Source organism: Erinaceus europaeus, chromosome X, assembly GCF_950295315.1.
Source record: "Erinaceus europaeus chromosome X, mEriEur2.1, whole genome shotgun sequence".
NCBI lineage: Eukaryota > Metazoa > Chordata > Mammalia > Eulipotyphla > Erinaceidae > Erinaceus > Erinaceus europaeus.
In genome coordinates this window covers 70,575,695-70,595,888 of record NC_080185.1, presented here as the reverse complement: position 1 = coordinate 70,595,888, position 20,194 = coordinate 70,575,695, and the positions used below count along the sequence as shown (strand labels likewise).

At 36.7% G+C, this 20,194-nt stretch overlaps 1 protein-coding gene across 2 annotated transcripts in view; it reads right to left on the bottom strand.

The window, feature by feature from the left end:
- The window catches only part of BRWD3 (bromodomain and WD repeat domain containing 3), a 236,478-nt gene that overhangs the window by 107,123 nt on the left and 109,161 nt on the right, over positions 1-20,194 (bottom strand). For both annotated transcript variants that reach the window (XM_007534008.3, XM_060182523.1), the window contains exons 12-16: positions 14,516-14,556; positions 8,809-8,913; positions 6,910-7,063; positions 4,454-4,588; positions 3,423-3,551 (exon numbers count right to left, since the gene is read on the bottom strand). In XM_007534008.3, the coding sequence (XP_007534070.1) occupies positions 3,423-3,551; positions 4,454-4,588; positions 6,910-7,063; positions 8,809-8,913; positions 14,516-14,556 (564 nt within the window). The remainder of the gene's footprint in view (positions 1-3,422; positions 3,552-4,453; positions 4,589-6,909; positions 7,064-8,808; positions 8,914-14,515; positions 14,557-20,194) is intronic.

Sequence of the window (20,194 nt, the reverse complement as noted above, 5' to 3'; positions counted from 1 at the left end):
ATAATAATAAGTACAACAATAAAGCAACAAGGGCAACAAAACGGAATAAATAAATATTTAAATAAAATAAAATAAAATAAAATAAAAGTGATAAGACAAGTAATTATCAATCACATCAAAGCGCACAAAGATGATGCTGGTATTGACTGAACTCACTGATTCTCAGTTCTCTTCCAACTTCAAACATACTTTTCCAAAATGGATAGAACTAGAGACGATTATGAGTAGTGAAATAAGAAAGGCGATAAGTATGAGCATTGAATTAAGAAAAAAGATAATTGGGAAGTCGGGTGGTAGCACAGCAGGTTAAGCGCAGGTGGCGCAAAGCGCAAGGACCGGCATAAGGATCCCAGTTCGAGCCCCCGGCACCCCCACTGCAGCGGAGTCACTTCACAAGTGGTGAAGCAGGTCTGCGCGTGTCTATCTTTCTCTCCCCCTCTCTGTCTTCCTTTCCTCTCTCCATTTCTCTGTCCTATCCAACAACGATCCCAACCATAACTACAACAATAAAAAACAAGAGCAGGGGAAGTTGGGCGGTAGTGCAGGGAGTTAAGCACACGTGACACAAAGCGCAAGGACCGGCATAAGGATCCTGGTTTGAGCCCCCAGCTTCCCACCTGCAGGGGAGTCGCTTCACAGGCGGTGAAGCAGGTCTGCAGGTGTCTGTCTTTCTCTCCCTCTCTGTCTTCCCCTCCTCTCTCAATTTCTCTCTGTCCTAGCCAACAACGATGACATCAACAACAATAATAACTACAACAATAAAACAACAAGGGCAACAAAAAGGAATAAATACATAAATAAATATTAAAAAAACAAGGGCAACAAAGGGAATAAATAATAAATAAATATTTTTTAAAAAAGAAAAAAGATAATTATGAGTAGTGAAATAAGGAGGTGAAAGACAACTCTTCAATGGTTTTGCTAATCTGTAGAATATAGATGATGAAACACATGAACTTACAAATGTTTAAGAAAAAAGAAATAACCAATAGTTTCTAAGAACATGTAGAAACAATGGTGGTTATCTCTGGGGACATGAAACTTTAGTTGGAGGTGTGCTATGGAATTTCAACCTTGTAATCTTATAGTCTGTCAAACCACCACTAACTCACTAATAAAAATATATTCTAAATTCAAATCTCATTAAATCTTATGGTAGTAATCAAAATATTTTAACAAAATCAGTGTGTAAAATAGTAATCAAAAATCAAACATTCAGTTTTTAATTATTAACATCCAATTATATGTTAAATAAATAAAATAATCTGGTATATTTTCTATTTAAGAAGCTATCAAATACATAGAAAAAAACTTTGGCATGTACTTCACAATCTATATTTTAGAAATCCTTTTAAGACTTGAGTCCAACAGTAAGGAAAATAAAAAAATAAATAAACCAAAGAGAATTGTCACCAAAACAAGAAGGCACTCTGTGGAGTGAGAGATATTTATCCAGTGTACATTAGAGGGCTAGTAGCCAAACTACATAAAGAACTCACTAAAATTAATAATAATAATCCCACTAAATATTTGAGAGAATATATGGACAAAATCTTTACCAAAGAAGAGAAACAGAGAGGAAACAAGAAAAAATGCTCAAAGTCACTGATTATCACACAAATACAAAAAAAAAAAAAAGACATCGAGATACCACTTTACCATTGTGAGAGTATCATACATAATAAGAAAAGACAGAAACAACAAATGTTGGAGAGGATGTGGGGCCAAATGAACCCTTCTACCCACTGATGATAGAAAATAAATTGATCCAAACCTTGGGAAAAACAGTCTAAGGACTTCTCAAAACGCTAGAAATGAACTTACCCTAGGATGCAGAGATTCTTTTCCTGGGGATTTATCCAAAGGAAACAAAAACACCTATCTAAAGAAATCTATGTACTCCTATGTTCAAAGCAGCACAATCTGTATTAGACCAAACCTGGAAATAATTCAAATGCCTAACGACAGATAAGTGGCTATGAAAGGTGTGGTATATATACACAATACGATACTATTCACCTGTTACAAATGATGCCACATACTGAATGAAATGTGAAGGAATAATGTTAAGTGAGAAAAAAATAAAAAGAATAAAAAATACTGTATGATCTTATCAACTTAAGAAACAAGGTCAGAAATGGAAAACAGAAAGTGATACTTGGACAGCACCACATCAAATGACTCTGGGAAGGAAGGGAGGGTAGGGGGTAGAGAGAGTGTTGAGATGCTAGTGCATGATGTAAAAGAACTAAAGTTAGGGAGGAAGGTAGATAGCATAATGGTTATGCAAACAGACTCTCATGCCTGAGACTCCAAAGTCCCAGGTTCAATTCCCTGCACCACCATAAGCCAGAGCTGAACAGTGTTCTAGTTAAAAAAAGAAAAAAAATTTAAAAAATAACTAAAGTTGTTGGTGTATTACACCAAAGTAAAAGACTGGGATGTCGGGGAAGGTTCAGATCTTGCAACACAATGGCAGAAGAGGACCTAGTGGGAGCTGAATTATTATGTGGAAAACTGAGAAATGTTATACATGTATAAACTATTGTATTTACTTTTGACTATAAACCATTAATCCACCAATAAAGAAATTAAAAGAAAAAAGGAAGAACTCAAGTTGGGGTTGAAACTTTTTTGCAGACACCTATGAGGAAGAAATGAGAAACTACCCATGTGTCAACAATGGTACAGTAAAACAATAACTTCTCAGTAAAATGATAACAAGGGAAGGAAAGAAAGGAAAAGAATAGAGAAGAAAAGAAAAAAAGAACAAGAAGAAAAGAAAAGAAAGGAAAAGAAAAGAAAAGAAAAGAAAGAGGAAGGGAGGCAGGGAGGAAGGGAGGCAGGGAGGGAGGGAGGCAGGGAGGGAGGGAGGGAGGGAGGGATGGAGGAATGAAGGAATGAAGGAAGGAAGGAAGGAAGGAAGGAAGGAAGGAAGGAAGGAAGGAAGGAAGGAAGGAAGGAAGGCGACAGTACTAAGAATTTATTCCAGTAAAAAGGATTTCCTAGGGCTGGGTTGGAGGCACATCTGGTTACCATATACAAGAACCAGGGTTCAAGTCCCCAGCCCCCACCTGTAGAGGGGAAGCTTTATGAGCTGTGGCATCATGATGCAGGTGTTTCTCTCTCTCTCTCTCTCCCCCCGTCTATTGATTTCTGGCTACCACTATCCAATAAAGATACTAAAATATTTTTTTAAATATTTCCTAAAGAATTTTTGTATCTAGATTACCCTATATCTTAATATTAATTTGAATTGCTAAGTTTTATGTTCTAGCAGTGATAAACTTATTATGAATGGTGATTTTTCTTTTTCTATCTACTGACCTATAACAACCTTTATTCATGAGGATATTCCAAACAGAATTTATGAAAGATATAATCCAAAATTTTAGTCCCCAACAAAAATTAAATATACTAACCTTTTCATAGTATTTACTGCATCCCAAACCAAAAAGCAGCAAATGCCCATGAGAATCTGTGCAGGCAAAATGGTTTCCATCTGGTGAAAATTTACAGTCAAATACTGCACCATGTCCTTGACCTTCAATCTGAAATTTAGAAGGGTTACTGAAATTTTCTGGGTGACTTAAGTTGTCTTAAGGGATCATTTTCAAATGAAATGTAGGTAATAGCTTCTTCTGGTATCACTTTGGTTATATTCTGACTTTTTTCATTCTCAACGAAAAAAGTCAGAATATAACCAAAGTGATAAAAGTTATCTAAATAAATAAGTAAATTTGGGATATTATCTTCATCATGAACGATAATGAAATTTAACTCTAAAAACTTTTTATAGTTTTATAAACTTTCATAAAAGTTTATCATAAAAATAAACTTAAAATTAAAGCATACAAATCAATTATAGTAAGCAGGTGATGATACCAACACTGTAGATGTATAAAGCCTATAAATGAGGCTCAAAGGACAATAATTTAGAGATGTTCTTCAGAGATGGGCACTGCATATAAAAGACACAATCATTCCTATCATCGAAGGAAGTTTTATACTTAAAGACATAATTTACAAAGTTCTCCAATGTTGTGTATGAAATATGTCTGATTTGTACCTCCAAATTTATGTTTGTCTGAAACTTTCTGATTACTAAGATGTATAATTTTTCCAGAGGCAAATATGATATAGTCAATACTGTGATTCTTAAATGAACATTTTTGCGAGTTTGGCTAGTGTTACTTCCAAAAGCTTATTAAATTTTAATTTATAGAGTTCAGAGCTGTGAGTTAGAATTTGGAAAAATACTAATACCAAGATTAACCTCAAATATCAGCATTTTCAATTGTTCTTACTGTAAGATCTTGAATCATTTTCTGAGTTATTTAATGTATTTAAGAACAGACAATAAAAGTTTTCTTGACAGTAAGTATATTTCAACCACAAAATTTATGTTATCATAAAGAAATGTCAGTTTTAATTTAGTACAAGTCTTCCTTACCATATTAAAATAATTCCGGATTTTGGTACCACGGTCAAGGTCCCAAATAAAAATATTCCCATCATGACCGGCTGAAAGTATAATCCTTTGGTCAAATGGATGTGCTTCTAAAACAAATACTTCATCATCATGTCCCTGTGATAAAAATCAATGTAATAAACAAAAAGCAACACCAAGTTTCTGATTTATTTAGTCAAAAGGACTTGAAAATAAACTATCAACCTCATTCATATTTGTTTATAAACATCATTTCACAGCATTTACTATAAGGACACTACAATATACATCTTGACTTGAATTACTTTTATGTTTAAGTACTGATTTCATGTAGCATTTACTAGACCAGAGACCACAAAATATGTTTGCAATATAGTTCAACAACATTTCATTAAGCAGGCCCCTGAAATAGAAGTTGTATTTCTAGAATTGAGCTGTTAAAAATGTCACAGGAAAAGTGACACCTAGAATCTTTTTTTAATCAACCAAATAATTTTATTGAGATGTTGAAGTGTAAGCCTATTGCTTTTACAGGGGTAGTGTCATATCTTCTCAAGATAAATGCGACCATACTTCACCACTAAATTGTCATATGCCTTCTACACAGGCTATTTGGTCTTCATCCCCGTATACCTGCCTCCCTGATTCCATTAGTGTCCCTGTATTTGCTACAACAGAGCACAGTTTATTAATGTTTCCGTGTACAAGTTTTTTACTTCTTTTGGTAGGTGTATGCCTAGATATTTTATTGTTTTTGTTGCTATAGTAAAAGGGATTGATTTCTGGATTTCTTCTGCTACCTTAGTGTTTGCATAGGCAAACGCTAGAAGAAGAAGAAGTGTTTGCATAGAAGAATGCCACTGACTTCTGTATGTTAATTTTGTAGCCTGACACCTTAGCATATTGCCTCTCTCTCCTGTTGTTTTCTGTAGCTCAACTATTTTGTTACCCTGTTCTGATACTGTATTAACTTGTTCAGCTAGATGTGCTCTTTGCTCAGCTATTTCAGTTTTCAGCTCTCTATTTACCTCAAGATAATTAGTTTTTCTTTCAGAGTCTCATTTGATGTTTCCCCATTTCTGATGCTATTACTTTCAAAAGTTTTCCTAACTCCTGTGACTAATGTATCAATAAGTGTCTGGATGCTGTCCTCATTTTATGTGCTTCTACCTTTTGTGGGCTTTTATCTGGAATTTTGTCCTGGTTCATTTCTCCAATGGCTTCAGCCTCCAAGGGATAGTATCAATGGAGACTCAAAGTTGCAATTAATGAGCCTTAGGGGGTCCTCTCCTTCCATCAGCAGTCCTTTTGTTGATAAAACTCAGACTGGTGGTGGTGGCACAATTGGTAAAATGCAGGGCTGTTATCAGCTCCTGAGTAGATACCTCATCTTTACTTTCATTTATTACTACTTTCTTTGTATTTTTTTTGTTTTCAGTGTAATTTATTTCTTCCCTACTTATTATCATTATTTACCTTCTTTTACTTTCTTATAGGTTTCTTATTGTATTTTCTGTATTTTTAAAATGTGTAGTTATGGTATTTATTAGTGGTATTTATTACTTTTATGAATTTTAATCCCTTTTTAATGCTTTCTATTCATACTTTTGATTTTTTAACCAGAGCAATGCTCAAATTTGGCTTCTATTATTATTATTGTTTCAGGTATGAAAGATTTCTACACTAATGGCCATGTTAACTCACTGGTCTCTACCACTACTTCTTATATAAACTAATCCCTGCAGGTAGGATAGATAGGATTCTTTTGTCAAAATAAAAGCTGGATCTACCCCTACCACAGTAATACTGAAAATTCCAATTCACAATATAAACAAAATACTTGTACACTCAACTCAGTACAGTAACATAATAAGTGAATAAATACCAGACTTAGAAATGATCTTTAAAGGTTTTCATACTTGTTTGTAAGAGTGATATCACAAATAACCCCAATCTTCTAGACATCAACAGAGGTTCCCTATATAAACATTTCTCTGGAAGACTGTAAATCATAGCAAGTAAACAAGGGGCTAGAAGATAGTCCACCTTGCATGCTACATGAATTTCTGTGTGCAAAGACCTGTTCAGAGCTCAGTCACCACATAGCAGCACCATGAACAGTACCAAGAGGGACTTTGAATGGTAGAACAGTGCTGTGGAGTCTACCACCCCTCCTATCTGTCTGTCTATCTATCATCTATCTATATATCTATTCTATCTATCTATCTATCTATCTATCTATCTATCTATCTATCTATCATCTATCTATATCTCTTGCCCTCATGGTATACATCTATATAATTTAAGTACAAAGAAAAAAAAGTTGACACAAATGCAGTGTAACTATGCATGTGTGAGACTCTAGTACCACTTAAAGAGAAGTAAACGTAACCTTTTATCTTATAAAATAATGCCCAATATGACAACTTTAATTTTCAAAGAAAAAATAGGATACTTACAGACAAAATATGAAGAAGTTGCCCTGTGTTAGAATTCCAAACTTTCAAAAGGAAATTGTTCACTGCAGTAATAACTGTGGTATCATAGCGATCCCAAGTCACCATAGTTACCTTAAGTTTAGTGACTTTGTCTTCTACAGATGGCAAGTTAATCCTTAATAAAATAATTGGTAGTATTCATTCATTTCAAATTTTAACAACATTGTATCTAAAATTAGCAAATTATAACAGAAATTCCAGAAACATGCAACACTGTAATTTGAAAAATTCTTAACTATAATTTTTGGTACTCATAAAATAATAAAAGTAGCTGCATATTGGATGAGAAGACAATGGAAGCACAACATCATGTCTGAGGCCTTAGAAGTCCCAGAATCAATCTCTGTTACAAGTCAGAAAGCAACAGTACTCTCAACTGCCTATTTCTCTTTTGTGAAAATAAATCTTTGCATTTTTTTAAGTACCTACATTGGACAATACCCTCTGTAGATTATTTCAGGGATAGAAAAAAAATCCCAAATGAAAAAAAGTGGCCAGGATGAATGATAATTTAGAATATGATTATTATTATTATAATAGGAAATTCCATTCCCCTGAATGTAAAAAATAAACAAACCAAAATAATAGTCGTATAAAGTAAAGGGAGCCTCACAAAGCATACATGTTTCCATGCACAAGAATCCCAATTTAAGCCTCACTCTTGAATTGCAGGGAGGAAATTTCATGAGTGGTGAAACATTTCAGTAGGTCTCTATCTTCCTCTCTCTTCTTCTACCTCCCTCTCCTCTCTCAGATTCTCTATTATCAAAAGAATAAAAGTGACTTTCAGGGATAGTCAATTAATCATACAGGCACTGAGCCCCAGAGATCAATCTGGTGGCAATAAAAAAATAATACATGAATGAACAAATGAATAATAAAATAGTGAGAAAATCAGTAACTTTTAAGTTAATTAAAAGATATTATCAATATCTACAGTTAATTCAATACTGTTATTTGTAACCTGGAAAACAGTTTATAGGGTGATGCCTAAAGAAACCACTGTGTCTTTAAAAAGGAATTATATAATATTGTTAGTCAATATTAATTTAATTTTAAATAAAGTAATTAAGTCTTCTAGTGAATAGTGAGGATGATGAAACAGAATGATAATTAAGTGTACTTATAACGCTGAGTAGGAGTGCTAACAATATGAAACATTATAAAGGCATGCTTAGAAAGTTCATGATATAGTTAACACATGAGGACATATAATAATGGCAACATTTAAAATAGAAAGTAGTACAAGTGGCATAAAAATTACCCACAGTGGCCAGGAGTTAGCTCACCCAGTGGTGCATATACCTTGCCATTTGTGAAGCCCTAGGTTTGAACTCAGGCACCACATAAAAGCACCATAAACAACACTAAAAGGAGTTCCATAGATGGTTGAGTGCTGCTGTAGTTTTATTCCACATATTCTTTCTCTCCCACCACCTTTTGTCATTCTTACCCCTTCCCTTAGAAATAAAAAAATGGATAGAAATTATAACAGGAAGGTTGTGCAGTGGTGTTATGCCTACACAAGCTCTTGGATTTATACCCTAACATGATATAAAAAATGATCTACAGAAAACTAGAGAGAGAATATGTTTGTGTACATTAGCAAAATACATTTTTGGTTTATAAGAGACCGGACTTTCAAATGAGTCAGCAAAGTTTTGATCACTGGATTTAATTAAGTCAGCCAAAACCAAAGGACAATTTACATACAGACTATATGCAAATGCAAATTTCATATATACTAATTGATTCTAAAGTTTCTGAGTAAAAAATCACATTTATTATTAAATAAAAATCAATAATACAAATGATATTCTACCTTATGACATCATTGAAATACCTAATATTCAATCTTACCCAGTCATTTTAGTAGCCATATCTAGTACTATGCTCTTCCATTCTTGTTGCTGATATTGCCAAATTCTTGCTGTTCCATCTCTACTTCCACTAACAAATCTTAAACTGCAAACAGTTAAAATATTCATGTTACTATCTCCAAAATGAAAACTTCATGAAGTTTTAAGAACTCATGAAAGCTATACATTCATCTTATACACTACTTGAGAGGATGAAAGCTGAAAACTTTGCAAAACAGTTTGGCATTTATACAAAATGGTAAACACAGATAAAATATGAGCTCTAAGGAGAATAAAAGTTCACACAATACATGCACAATAACACTCATAATAAACTAAAAAGTGGCAACAATTCAAATGTTCATCAACTAATAAATGGGTAAATAATGATATACCCATGTAATCAAGCACTTTTTATGGCTCCCAGTACATCACGCATGGATGATTTAGCCAATCAAGGCCAAGTGTTTCAAAAAGAGATACAGAAGGAGAGATACCACAGCACCAAAGCATAGACCTGGGTCATGACACTGCTACATGGTATTCCAGGGTTGAAACCTAGGCCTCATGCATAGAATCATAGGTACTTTATCAGGGCAACTATCTCTCCAATCCTTCAACTGAATACTATACCGTTACATACTTCCATGTGGATTAATATTAAAATTATGCTAAGGGAGTCGGGCGGTAGTGCAACGGGTTAAGCACAGGTGATGCAAAGCGCAAGGACTGGCGTAAGGATCCTGGTTAAAGCCCCTAGCTCCCCACTTGCAGGGGAGTCGCTTCACAGGTGGTGAAGCAGGTCTGCAGGTGTCTGTCTTTCTCTCCACCTCTCTGTCTTCCCCTCCTCTCTCCATTTCTCTCTGTCCTATCCAACAACAATGACATCAATAACAGCAACAATAATAACTACAACAATAAAACAACAAGGGCAACAAAAGGAAATAAATAATAAATAAAATTTTTAAAAGTATGCTAAGTGAAAGAAGTTAAGGAAGGACACAAATCATTGTATAAAACCCCATTTCTATGAAATAAACAAAACAAAAAATCTTGTAATAAAAAAAGAATATAAAAGGGGCTGGGATTTCGCTCTTTCAGATGAATGTACACATGGTATTATGAGTATGAACATGGTATTATGAGGGTTCATGCCTCTGGTCATCAAGGAACTTCATGGGTAGTGGAGCAGTGCTGCGGGTACCTTTTCTTTTCTGTGCCTCTCTCTTTCTATGTCTCTCTCTGTCTCTCTGTCTCTCTCTCTGTCACCCTCTATTAAAAAAAGGGGGGTGGTGATAGAACCAGTGAAGAAGGCACTGGGAGTCGGGTGCTAGTGCAACAGGTTAAGAGCACGTGGCACAAAGCACAAGGACTGGCTTAAGGATCCCAGTTGGAGCCCTGGCTCCCCACCTACTGAGGAGTCGCTTCACAGGCGGTGAAGCAGGTCTGCAAGTGTCTATCTTTCTCTCCCCCTCTGTCTTTCTCTCCTCTCTCCATTTCTCTCTGTCTTATCTAACAACGGCGACATCAATAACAACAACAATAATAACTACAACAACAATAAAAAGCAAGGGCAACAAAAAGGAAAATAAGTAAATAAATAAATATTAAATAAATAATATGCAGGCATTGAACTCCAGAGATTAGCCCTGGTGGTGGGGGGGAAAAAAGAACAAAAGACTGCAGACTGAGAGATAAAGTCAAAGCACTTCTCAGAAGAAAAAGGAAAATTATGAGGCAACACTCCCCAAATTCCATTTATACTAAAAAGCAATAGTAAAAATAACATGGTACCGGAATAAAAAATGACACTTGGAATACTGGAGCAGACTCGGGAGCTCAGAAGTGAGTCCACATATATAAAATCACCTAGTATATGAAAAAAAAGGCTAAAACTATTCAATGGAGGAAAAGAAGGTAACTTCAACCAATACTGCTGGAAAAACTGGACAGCCTCATGTAGAAAAGTGAAATTAGACCACCAAACACCATACACCACCAAAGTCAAATCAAAATGTATCTGGATATTAGACCATAAACTCTAAGTGTTATAGAAGAAAACTTTGCAGGACCTTCATGTCAAAGATGTATTTGGAAGTTCAACCCCATGGGCATGGGAAATAGAAATAAGAGTAAATAAATGGAATTACATGAGACTAAAGACATTCTATACATATAAAGCAACCTGTATAAGGATAACCAAACAGCTCAGTAAATGGGAGAAGATATTTGCACATCACACATATAAGTGACTGATATCAAACATCTATACAGAATTGGTGCAGATCTACAAAAGAAGCAAAAATAACCCAATAAAAATGTAAGCCAAAGAACTGAATGACCAGTTTTCTAAAGAGATACACATGACTCACAGACACATGAAGAAATGATTCACTTCACTCATCATTAGAGAAATACATATTAAAACTATGCTGTGATAGATACCATCTCACATCTGTGAGAATGGCCTATATCAACAAAGCAGGAAATTAATGCTGTTGGAGACTGCAGAGAAAAAAGAAACTCTGTATACTGTATGGAGAGTCCTTAAACCAGTAAAAATGGAGTTACCTTATGAACCAGCAATATTTTTAGGCATTTATCCGAAGGACACTGGAACACTAATTTAATTTAAGAGACATATGCACCCCTATGTTCATAGCTGGATTATTCACGATAGCTAAAGAGTGGAAGCAGCCTAAATGCCTATCAACAGATGACTTGCTAAAGAAATTAAGGGATCTATTGTTCATGGACTATGACTCTGCAATCAAAAAAGACTGTATCATGTCCTTTGGGACAAAATGGATGAATGTGGAAGTGGTTATGCTTAATGCACTAAGTAAAGAGATGAAAGACCAGGTGGTTTCACTCATATGTGGAATCTAGATACTTGATACACATGAGCTTGGGGGTGGGGAGGCAGAAGACAGAAAGCTGTTTTAAAACTTGTGATAACTATAGTGGTTATCTTTGGGAGGTAGAAAGATGGTAGTATTATCTGAGGTCCTATTCAGGGAGTCCTGAGATTCCCACACAGATATGATGGACCTACATCTCGAATAGATTCCTCTCTCTATTGTGACTAGTCATCTCTATTAGGAACAACACAATGGACCCCTTTGTGGGCCCCATAGGACCTTGCTGTCAAGTTGGATTAACAATGGTAGAGAATGTTCCAGCCTCCAAAGGGAGGTTGGATAATAACATACTCTATCTACCATCTGAAGAAGATAGGTGGTGAATTTGGTGCAACTTAGAACCTTCCTACTTATGACCACAGAATTCGAGCTCAAGCCTTCAGGGATGCAGAGGTAACATAGGTTTCTATGCTGAATATGGGTACCAGGTCAAATCAATGGGGTTTACTGTAAAAAATATTTATACACTTTTCCCATATTTGGGAGATACTCTCTCCCCTGATCCAGCTTTCTAGACCTTTTTCCAGCCATGACATCATCTCCCTAGACAATAACTTGGGTCCAGCTGCATACGAGATGTCAGGCTCAGGCAAAATCTAGTAAAGTCACGGGCCCTTTGGAATATACCTATAATAGACCTACTAGCTTTTTCCAAAACAGAAACCCCAAACCTTCATCTGTAATATCCTTGTCTTTAGGTTCATGATTAGTCAACAATTTATTCTGCTTTATATCTTAACTCTTTTTTCAGCCACCAGGTTCCAGATGCAACCATGATGCCAACTGGACATCCCTGGGCAGACGATCCCACCAATGTGTCCTGGAGTCCTGCTTCCCTAGATCCCTGCTTCACTAGGGAAAGAGAGAGACAAGTTGGGAGTATGGATCCACCTGCCCATGATCAATTACAGAAGGGGAAGCAATTACAGAAGCCAGACCTTCTACCTTCTGCACCCCATAATGACCCTGGGTCCATACTCCTAGAGGGTGAAAGAACAGGAAAGCTATCAGGGGAGGGGTGAGATATATAACATAAACAATTATTGGTGGAAAATCATTATGTATTCATAATTTAACAAAACTAGAGAAATTCACCAAAGTCATCACCTGCTGTCCAAAAAATAATAAAAATTGAAACATAGACACAGACAAAAGCATATATATATATATATATATATCCTTTTTAATAAATAAATATGTTTATAAATGGTGCTACAGTTTTATATGTGATGTAGAAAAACTTTTTAGGGTAAAAAGAATTAACACTTCATTGGACCAGACATCTTAAGAGTGTGCACAAGTACTTATATATAATTTCTGAATATGCAGATATAGAAAATAAGTAGCATATGAATACTAGAGACATTAAGTAATACACATGTTCAGAGACAGATATGATAGCTAAAAGGTGGAGCAATTGGGAGATGCTTCAAGAAAGGCATGAACCGTAAAAGGTAGGACTTAGAAAATAACAAGGAAGGTGGAGGGTAGATAGCATGATGGTTTTGCAAAGAGACTCTCATGCCTGAGGCTCCAAAGTACTGGGTTCAATCCCTCGTACCACCATAAGCCAGAACTGAGCAGTGGTAAAAAAATAAAATAAAATAACAAGGAAAGAGGGAGAAAAAGGACAAATGGAAGAAAAGGGAGAGAAACAAGGATAGGAAGATGTAGGAAAGCAGAGGATATATCTGGGTAGAAAGGTGTGAGGAAAAGAACAATCAGAGAAATGAACAGGAGAATATACATGTGAGTAGCTGGGAAAAATCATTTAAAAATTAGGTCCTGGTGCATGATGTTGAAGAGGACCTAGGCTGGGAGTGAGTGTGTTTTACAGAAAACTGAAAAATTTTACACATGTATCAACAGCTATATTTACTGTAAATCATTAATCCACCTAATGAAATACATATTAAAAACAATTGGGCTGATTCTCAAAATTTATATAACGAATAACATGAGAAAAGTCAAGTTGTTGGGAATTTTGAATGTCAGAGTAAGATATTTCAATTCAATTTTTTATCCTAGACAAAGGAAACAAAGAATTCTAAGCAAAGCAATGATGGTCTGACAAAGATGGACAGGATGTACTAGGAAAGGTGGGAAAACCGGCAGTGAGTTAACTAATGCAACCCTAAATTAAGATAACTGCTAACAGAAAATAATAAAAATTAATGAAAAGAAATTAGTCATAAAGAAGGGTTGGACAGACTAGCTACAATTTGGGTTGAAGATAATAATAGATGAATAAAAGCATCATAAACATAAACACAAACAGAGGCTTTCAGCCTAAATGACAGGACTTACAGAAAGTGTCTATAGATGAAGTAGCTATTTCGGTGGGGGGGGAAAGACATATTCTCTAAAAAGACAAATATCTCAAATATATGTTTCTTTCCTTTTTTTTTTTTTGCCTCCAGGGTTATTGCTGGGGCTCGGTGCCTATACCACAAATCCACTGCTCCTGGAGGCCATTTTCACCCTTTGTTGCCCTGGTTGTTTTATACTTGTTGTGGTTATTATCCTTGTTATTGATGTCATTGTTGTTAGATAGGACAGAGAGAAATGGAGAGAGATGGGGAAGACAGAGAGGGGGAGAGAAAGATAGACATCTGCAGACCTGCTCCACCACCTGTGAAGCGACTCCCCTGCACGTGGGGAGCTGGGGGCTCCAACTGGGATCCTTACACTGGTCCTTGCGCTTTGTGCCACGTGCTCTTAACCCACTGCACTACCACCCGACCCACTCAAATATCTGTTTCTACAGAAGTGTTACTTCATAATTACCTGTCTCCGTTGTTACAAAATTGAACAGCAACAACTTTGTCCTAAGAAATAAAACAGTAGGTTTTTGGTTAGACTTTAATCAATTCGCATAATGAATAGTGTTCTCCCTTTCAAGTTCACATACAAAAGCATAATAAAAGTAGATTTAATGGCATAAATTTCTCTAAAAATATCATCTTTTAAAAATTAATGAAAATAGAAATACAGATTAACAAAGGAGGAATATTTACGAGTAGTAACTTGAAGCAAAACAGATAATTCTGAATAGGTATTGTATCCCCCATAAGATAACATAAAAATATAAAACCCCAACATAAAATTAATTGACTTATGTTGTTGAGAGATAGCTCACCCAGCACAGCACATATGTTGCTGTTACTATGTACAAGGGCCTATATTTGAGCATCCAGAAATCATTGTTCTCCGCTCCCCCCCACCCCCGCTCTCTCTTGCACTCTTTTTACACCCAAACAGAAAGGTATAAAAACAATCCACAGACAGCAGAAGAATAGTGCAGGCATGAAGCTTCTGTGGCAAAAAATAAATGAATAAACAAGTGATTCAATAGCAGTTAAAGTTCCTACAAAGGACAAAAACAAACAAACAAAAATCCCTCCTGCCCTGCTGGTAGAAATGTAAATTGGTCCACCCCTGTGGAGAGCAGTATGGACAACCTGCAGAAGGCTAGAAATGGACCTTTCTTATGGCCCAGTGATTTCTCTCCTATGGATATATCCTAAGGAATCAAAAATACCCATCCAAAAAGATATATGTACATAAGCTCATAGCAGCACAATTCATAATGGCCAAAACCTAGAAACAATTCAGGTGTCCAACAGATCAGTAGTTGAGAAAGTTGTGTACATATACACAATAGAATATTACTGAGCTATTAAGAATAATGAATTCACTTTCTTCAACCCATTGTGGATAGAGGTAGAATGAATTATGTTAATTGAGATAAGAAAGAAAAAGATGACCATGGAATGATCCCACTCATAAACAGAAGTTCAGAATGAATACCAGAAAGGGAAATACAAGACAGAATTTGACTGATTTTGGAGTATTGAACGAAGCAAAAAACTGGGCGGGGGGGGGGGAGTAGTAGCAGCATTTCTCTCCTTTCCTTTCCCCAGTCAACTAGGAATATCAAAGGAGATCACCTGAGACCACAAGACAGGATCAGAACTACTTTAGGAATCCAACAAATCACCCGTAAGTGCAAACCCGTGTGACCCCTAGACAGAGAGGAGCCTAAGGAGAGATTCCTGAGGCTAACGCCCTTATCTACTCCAGAGCAGCTGGTAACAGTCTGGCAGTTTGCAGGTTGAGGCTGCGCCACCTCCAGTAGGTTTAAACAATAAAAAGGCTGCTATGAGGAGGAGAGGGCTCCCCCTAAGCCTCACCAAATGCAACTTTGAGTCTCCACTGCTACTGCCCCTTGGAGGCTGGTGAAACAGCCAGGAGGGCCTGTGCTGACACCGGGGGGGGGGCATAAAACTGGCAGGGAAACTCAGGAGAAGATCTACACCCTGATGGCCTAGAGGTGGGGCTGTATAGTGGGAGCCTTTCATTTTTCTCCTGATGAATTGGGAGACATGGTGAATGACTGGTGCACAACCCACAGAGTATAAATGGGAGTTTGGAAACTCACAGGGCAAAGTAGTGCTACCCACTTTGGCTTTGCCTGCTGGATGCGCAGGTGAATTGAACTTTGGATCCTTGGAGTGTGGGAGTCTCTTTGCATGACCATTGTGCTATTATCTCTTGGCCCACCCTGCTTTATCTCTGGGTCAGGAGTAAATGATTAAGCTAAAAAGCCTGCTTATAATTGAAAAGCCCTCAGGCTCACATATCCTACAGGGAAGAGAAAGAACAAAAGTGACTTTAACAGACACTATGCTTCAACTCAGGGATTTAGACAAAATTGAAACAACTATTAATTTCTATAACTGTGAACTTTTTAGGTACCTTAATTAGACACAAGTCAATCCAGGCAAGAGTGATAAATATATTGAAAAGTACAGAGAAAGGGAACTCATAACACACTATGTACAATAGTTAAACCAAGAAGAAACATTGGAGAAATGAACCAGGACAAAAGTCCAGCTAACCCCCCCAAAGCAGAATCACATAAGAATGAGGTCAACATCCAGATGTTAATTGAGGGATTAGTCATAGGAGTGAGGAAAGATTTTGAAAGTAAAGTCATTAAAAATGGGGAAACAACAAATGAGACTCTAAAAGAAAACACTATCTTGGGATAATTAGAGAGCTAAAAGCTGAAATAGCTGACTTAAGAGCACAACTAGATGAATAAGCAAATACAGTATCATACAGGGTCACAAAATAGCTGAGTAACAAAAAATACAGGGTCAAAAAACAGCTGAGCTACAGAAAACAACAGAGGGGAGAGAGACTAGAATAAATGAGGCAGAAGACATAATTAGCAAGATCAAGGATGAATTAGAGAAAACTAAGAAAAAAGGAAGAGATCTTAAAAAGAGATTGAGAAATACTGAAAAAAACAATAGAGGCATGGTATGACTTCAAAAGGAATAATTTATACATTGTTGGCTTGCCAGAGGATGAAAGACAGGGAGAGAAAGAAAGCCTTCTATAGGACATAATAGTTGAGAACTTCCCTACTCTATGCTGGGCTAGCATTGCGGACAGGAAAGAGGAACCAGAGACTCGTGGCAGAGTGGTGATACAATTCTTTATTGATTATGGGCCCCAGGGTCTGGCATGAGCACAACGAGTTATGCCATGTGGTGCCAAACTGAAATGGCCGCCTCTCACTCTGCACACCAGCTCTTCTCCAGGTCGGGATGCGGGAGAGAAAGAGAGCGAAAACAGGAACAGAAGTGGGTTTTATGGGATAAAAGCCAGAAGTGGCAAGCCGGAATGGAAATGGCTAAGGAAAGGGGGTGGAGAGAGGCAAAAGGCATGCTGGGAAGGTGGAAGCATACTTAGCAACTGTTGCAATGGTTTTAACTGGCGGGAATTAACAATACCCTGAGGGGGTAATGATGGGGATCTTTCAGCCAAAACAATGATTATGTAAATAGACCATAGTGTCAGCAATGGAGCATGGGGGGTGGCTTTAAGGCCTGACAACTCTAGAAGAAGCTAAGAAGGGTTCCAAATAGGATTAACCCAGACTTAAAGACACCAAGACAAATCATATTTAGAATGAAAAGGAATAAGGATAAAGATCCTGAATGCTGCATGAGAAAAACAAAGAGTTACTTACAGGGAAAAAACCATAATATTAGCAGATTTCTCCACACAAACACTAAAGACCAGAAGGAAATGGCAAGATATTTATTGAGTGTTCAATGACAAAGGCATTCACAAGACTACTATATCACACTAGACTGTCATTCAGACTAGATGGAGGCATAAAAACTACTCAACAACAGTTGTAGACAAGCAACAGTTGAAGAAATCATCTATCACCAACCCTTCCCTGAAAGAAGTACTGAAGCGTCTCCTATAGACAGTCAGAGCACCATAAATATGCCATATATCAGAACACTCTAAAACTCTAGAATAATGGTGTTAAAATATTTTCAATCTATAATATCAATAAATGTCAGTGGCCTGAATCATCTACTAGAAGGTACAGAGTAGGAAGATGGATAAGAAGAACAACACAACCATATATTTGCTGCAGGAAGCCCACCTAACTCAACCAGACAAACACAGACTCAAAGTGAAAAGATGGAAAACTATCCTACAAGCCAATGGACAAAAAAGGACAGGAACAGATATTCTCACATATCTGACAAGTTAGACCTTAAATTAAATAAAATTTTGAAAGATAGGGATGGAAATTACTTAATGGTCAAAGGATCAGTCAATCAAGAGGACTTAACAGTTATTAACATCTCTGCATACAATAAGAGGCCATCTAACTAAAGAAGTGAAAGACTTGTATATTGAAAATTAAGAGGCACTGTTCAAGGAAATAGAAAAAATGCAAAGAAATGGAAAGATACTACATGTTCATGGGTTGGAAGAATTAACAGCATCAAAAGGAATTAACTACTCAGAGCCATATACAAATTTAATGCTATCCCCATCAAGATCCCAATCAATTTTTTTCAGAAACTAGAACAAAAGCCACAAATTTTATCTGGAACCAGAAAAGACCTAAAATTGTAAAAATTATCTTGAAAAGAAAGAGAACAAAACTGGAGGCATCGCACTCCCAAATCTCAAACTATCATAATAATATAATCTATAATCAAGACTGGTACTGGAACATAAAGACACACTGACCAGTGGAATAGAATTGAGAGCTCAGAAGTAAGCCCCTATGGACATCTAATCTTTGACAAAGGTGCCCAGACTATTACATGGGAAAAGCAGAGTCTCTTCAACAAATGGTGTGGGGAAAATTGGGTTGAAGCGTGCAGAAGAATGAAACTGAACTACTCTATTTCACCAAACACAAAAGTAAATTCCAAGTGGATCAAAGAATTGGATATTAGACTATAAACTATCAAATACGTGGAGGAGAATATTGGCAGAACTCTTTTCTGTTTAAATCTTAAAGACATATTCAATGAACCAAATCCAATTACAAAGAGGATTAAATAAAAAATAAACCAATGGGACTACATCAAAATAAAAAGCTTCTGCACAGCAAAAGAAACCACCATCCAAACAGAGACCCCTCACAGAATGGGAGAAGATTTTTGCATGTATCAGACAAGAGGCTAATTACCACAATATATAAAGAGTTTGCCAAACTTAACAACAAGAAAACAAATGACCCCATCCAAAAATGGGGAGAGGACAGAGACAAAATACTCACCACAGAGGAGATCTAAAAGCCCGAAACATATGAAAAAAAATTCTCCAAGTCATTGATGGTCAGAGAAATGCAAAGACAACAATGAGATAACACTTCACTCCTATGAGAATGTCACACATCAGAAAAAGTAGCAGGAACAAATGTTGAAGAGGTTGTGGGGACAAAGGAACCCTTCCGCACTGCTGGTGGGAATATCAGTTGGTCCAACTCCTACAAAGAGCAGTCTGGAGAACTCTCAGAAGGCTAGAAGTGGACCTACCCTATGACCCTGCAGTTCCTCTCCTGGGGATATAGCCTAAGGAACCAAACACAACCATCCAAAAAGATTTGTGCATACATATGCTCATAGCAACACAAGTTGTAATAGCCAAAACCTGGAAGCAATCCAGGTATCCAACAACAGATGAGTGGCTGAGCATGTTGTAGTATATATACACAACAGACTACTATTCAGCTATTAAAAATGGTGATTTCACCTTCTTCAGCCCATCTTGGATGGAGCTTGAAGAAATCATGTTAAGTAAAATAAGTCATAAACAGAAGGATGGATATGGAATGAACTGACTCACAGGCAGAAATTGAAAAACAATGTCAGAAGAGAAAACACTAAGCAGAAATTAGATTGCAGTTGGTGAATTTTCCAAAGCAAAAGACTCTAGGGTGGGTGGGTGGGTGGAGGGAGGGTTCAGGTCCTAGAACATGATAACAGAGGACCCAGTGGGGGTTGTATTGTTATGTGGAAAATTGGGAAATGTTATGCATCTACAAACTACTGTATTTTTTGTGGACTGTAAAACATTAATCCAGGAAGGAAGGAAGGAAGGAAGGAAGGAAGGAAGGAAGGAAGGAAGGAA